At 43.4% G+C, this 3359-nt stretch overlaps 1 protein-coding gene across 1 annotated transcript; it reads right to left on the reverse strand.

Moving 5' to 3' along the window:
* Positions 1-402: 402 nt before the first annotated feature.
* LOC105998761 (olfactory receptor 7G2-like) lies at positions 403-1278 on the reverse strand. The gene has a single exon (XM_013033553.1). The coding sequence runs from the start codon at positions 1276-1278 to the stop codon at positions 403-405; it is 876 nt and encodes a 291-aa protein (XP_012889007.1).
* Between the last annotated feature and the right edge of the window lie 2081 nt (positions 1279-3359).

Raw genomic sequence — 3359 nt, forward strand, 5'->3', positions numbered from 1 at the left:
CTGGAATTCAAGTAGTACAGTGCTAGTCATGAACATATAACTCAAGGACAAATCTCCAGGCCCTGGCACAGAAGGAGAGACAGACAGACAGACAGACGAAGAGAGAAAGAGAGGAAGAGAGAGAGAGGGAGCAAGGAAGGAAGGAAGGGAGGGAGAGAAAGAAAGGAAGGAAGGAGATAAAGAAGAAGGAGAGAGAGATAGAGGGAGAGGGAGAGATTGAGAGGTAGGGTAGGAATGAGGGAGAGAGGAAGGAAGGAAGAAAATGCTTAGTGATGGTTTTGATACACCATTCTCTTCTCATTTTAAACTCTGTTAAAGCCAGTTCCTAGAACCAAGGGCATGTTCATCGAAAAAGGAACCCTATAATGAGAGTCCTCAGGGCTGCTTTCATCTCCACATTCCTCAAGCGGTAGATAAGGGGGTCATCATTGGAGGGACCACCATGTACAGCACTGAAGGCACCACGTTCTTGATGGAAGCACCAATAATGGCAGAACTCAGGTACACACCAAACCCTGTCCCGTAGAACAAGGACACAACTGACAGGTGAGAGCCACAGGTGGAGAAAGCTTTAGACCTGCCTCCCGTTGAAGAGATCCTCAAAATAGAGGACACAATTTGGATGTAAGAGAAAATAACCCCAGAGAGGGGTACAGCAAAAAATGTGACACCCACTAAATAGACCAGGAAGTTATTGATGAGGGTGTCCGAACAGGCCACCTTGATGACCTGGGCGAGCTCACAGAAGAAGTGAGGAATCTCCACATCCCGACAGAAGGACAGACGCAACGCCATCAGACTATGGAGCAGGGCATGCCCTGTGCTCGTGAGAAGAGAACAGAGGACCAGCAGGACACAGAGGCCAGGATGCATGATGGCCGAGTACCTCAGAGGGTGACAGATGGCCAAGTAGCGGTCATAAGCCATCACGGCAAGGAGACAATTTTCTAAGCCACAGAAAGTCAAAGTGAGGCAGGTTTGGGCCAGGCAGCCTGCATAAGTGATGCTCTGGTCCTGGGTGTGGATATTCACCAGCATCTTGGGGGCTGTGGTTGAACTCAGACAGATGTCATTAAAGGAGAGATTGGAGAGGAAGAAGTACATGGGGGTGTGGAGGTGGGGGTCAGAGCTAACAGCCAGGATGATGAGCAGATTTCCGAGCACAGTGATCAGGTACATGGACAGGAAGATGCTGAAGATGAGAGGCTGGAGTTCTGGATCGGCAGTGAGTCCCAGGAGAAGGAATTCTGACATCACACTTTGGTTTGTGAATTTCATGATGAAGCTCAATCTTAACTGGAAACGAAACAACATAGACTAGGGTAAAATGAGGTAAGCCGTGGAAAATGGGTCTACATAACATTACCTTAGTCTCACAGCCATCTTGGCATCTCAGTGGGTGGTAGGGGCTTTTCATCCAGCTCTGGGAAAGCCTATAGGTGAGGTAAGCCATTCTTGGGATTTCAGATGGTATGTTGTTTAGCCCACAAAAGCTTTGTTATATAGAATGCTCACCCTTGATTATTTCTTACATGGTTTGCTTTGCTCACCACTATTTCCCTATATGGTTTTCTTTGTTTGTCCCTGAGTTTTCCCCTGTGTGATCTGCTTTTGTGGGGTGGGGGGTTGGATCTCTACCCCAAACATGTGGTTTTTGTCTTGAAAAGCTGTGTCCAAGCTACTTTCTGGGCTACAGGTCTTTGGGACTAGTGTCTACCTGCAGTCACCAGCTCTCCAATAAAGACTCCCAATTCAATCTCTCAAAATACACTGTTTCTCATGATTGAATTCCCATACAACAGTAAGCTTATAGCAAATACGGAGCTATTCATTCATTTACTTTCTGTAAGATTAAAGAACCAAAGTCTTAGGGGGAAATGAGGCAGGATAAATTGAGGGAAATGGGCAACTCAGAAGCATGGTATTTGGAAACACAGATGCACTATCCTTGCCTCTGAGAGAGACAACAGGATGCATTCCTTCCTGAGAGATGCATTTCTCCCTCTAAGAATTAACGTTTGTTTGGCAGGATGTATGCCTTTCTGAGAGAAATGTTCCCCCCAAAACTTAAGCAACCTTCCTTATCTCAAAGATAAGCATCCATTTTATGACAAGATACAGTCTTACCTGGAGAAAGAGCCCAAAACATCCAGGAACTCATAAAGGAACACCAGGAGAGATTAGAGCAAAGGTAAAACCTCTATTTTTGTGAAACTGTGAAGTCAGACGCCCTGCTTTTACCATATAAATACCCCTATCATGGATGAGCTGTGTGTCTTTCTCTTGCTCTCCCTTCCAGAGAGCACCTACAATCTGTTAGCATGTGCTTTCTCCTTTCTGCTTTTCTGTCTGTTTTTTGTCAGTTTGCCTGTTTGCTTACTTACTCAATAAAACTCCAAGTTTTATAACCATCATGACTTGTCCAAAAATTCTTATTCTGCAATCAAAGTTAAGGACCCTAAGTGAAAAGTCCCTACTTTTAGGGGGAAATTTCCCAAACCTTCACCTGCATATGATGACAGAAAGATGGGTGAAAATAAAACAAAATTAAATTAAATGGAATGATTTCTGGATGTGCAACAACTGAATCCTATGGGGACTTGATAGAAATGAGAATTCTGGGACCTCTCTGGATTTAGTGATGAGATGTGGTTCTTTAAAAAAAAAAGAAATCTATCTTTGACCAAATATTAGGGAAAATGAAGCATAGTAAAGAGCAGCCAGTAATTTAACAAACAGCTTAAAGCTTAAATACAGGAGACTGGAAAAAAATACAGGAGACTGATCTTCACCCATCAACTTCCATTAAAATTAAAAGGACCAAAGTTGTTTTAGAGAAAAGAAAGGCAGGACAGACTAGGGAAAATAAGGTGAATGGCAGCCAGGAATTTAGAGACATAGCTGTATCTTCTTTGTTTTAGCCCTTGCACTGCTTTATAAACCTAGGTATTAGCACAAGGTAAAAGAAAAGAGTAAGAGCAGCTTTCTCCATTTGACCTTGCCTGCCAACCCCAAACCATTAGTGTGCTCTAAAAACTGAGACAGGACATTATTAAAAGAAAGACATGGGGCTGGGAATGTGGTTTAGTGGTAGAGTGCTTGTCTAGCATGCATGAAGCTCTGGGTTCTATTCCTCAGTACCATAAAAACAGAAAATGCTGGAAGTGGCTCTGTGGCTCAAGTGGTAGCATGATAGACTTGAGTAAAGGAGCTCAGGGACAGTGCCCAGACCCTGAGTCCAAACCCCAGACCTGGTGAAAGAAAGAAGGAAAGAAAGAAAGAAAGAAAGAAAGAAAGAAAGAAAGAAAGAAAGAAAGAAAGAAAGAAAGAAAGAAAGAAAGAAAGAAAGAAAGAAAGAA

Source organism: Dipodomys ordii, unplaced genomic scaffold, assembly GCF_000151885.1.
Source record: "Dipodomys ordii isolate 6190 unplaced genomic scaffold, Dord_2.0 Scaffold171, whole genome shotgun sequence".
In the NCBI taxonomy this organism is placed as follows: Eukaryota; Metazoa; Chordata; class Mammalia; order Rodentia; family Heteromyidae; genus Dipodomys; species Dipodomys ordii.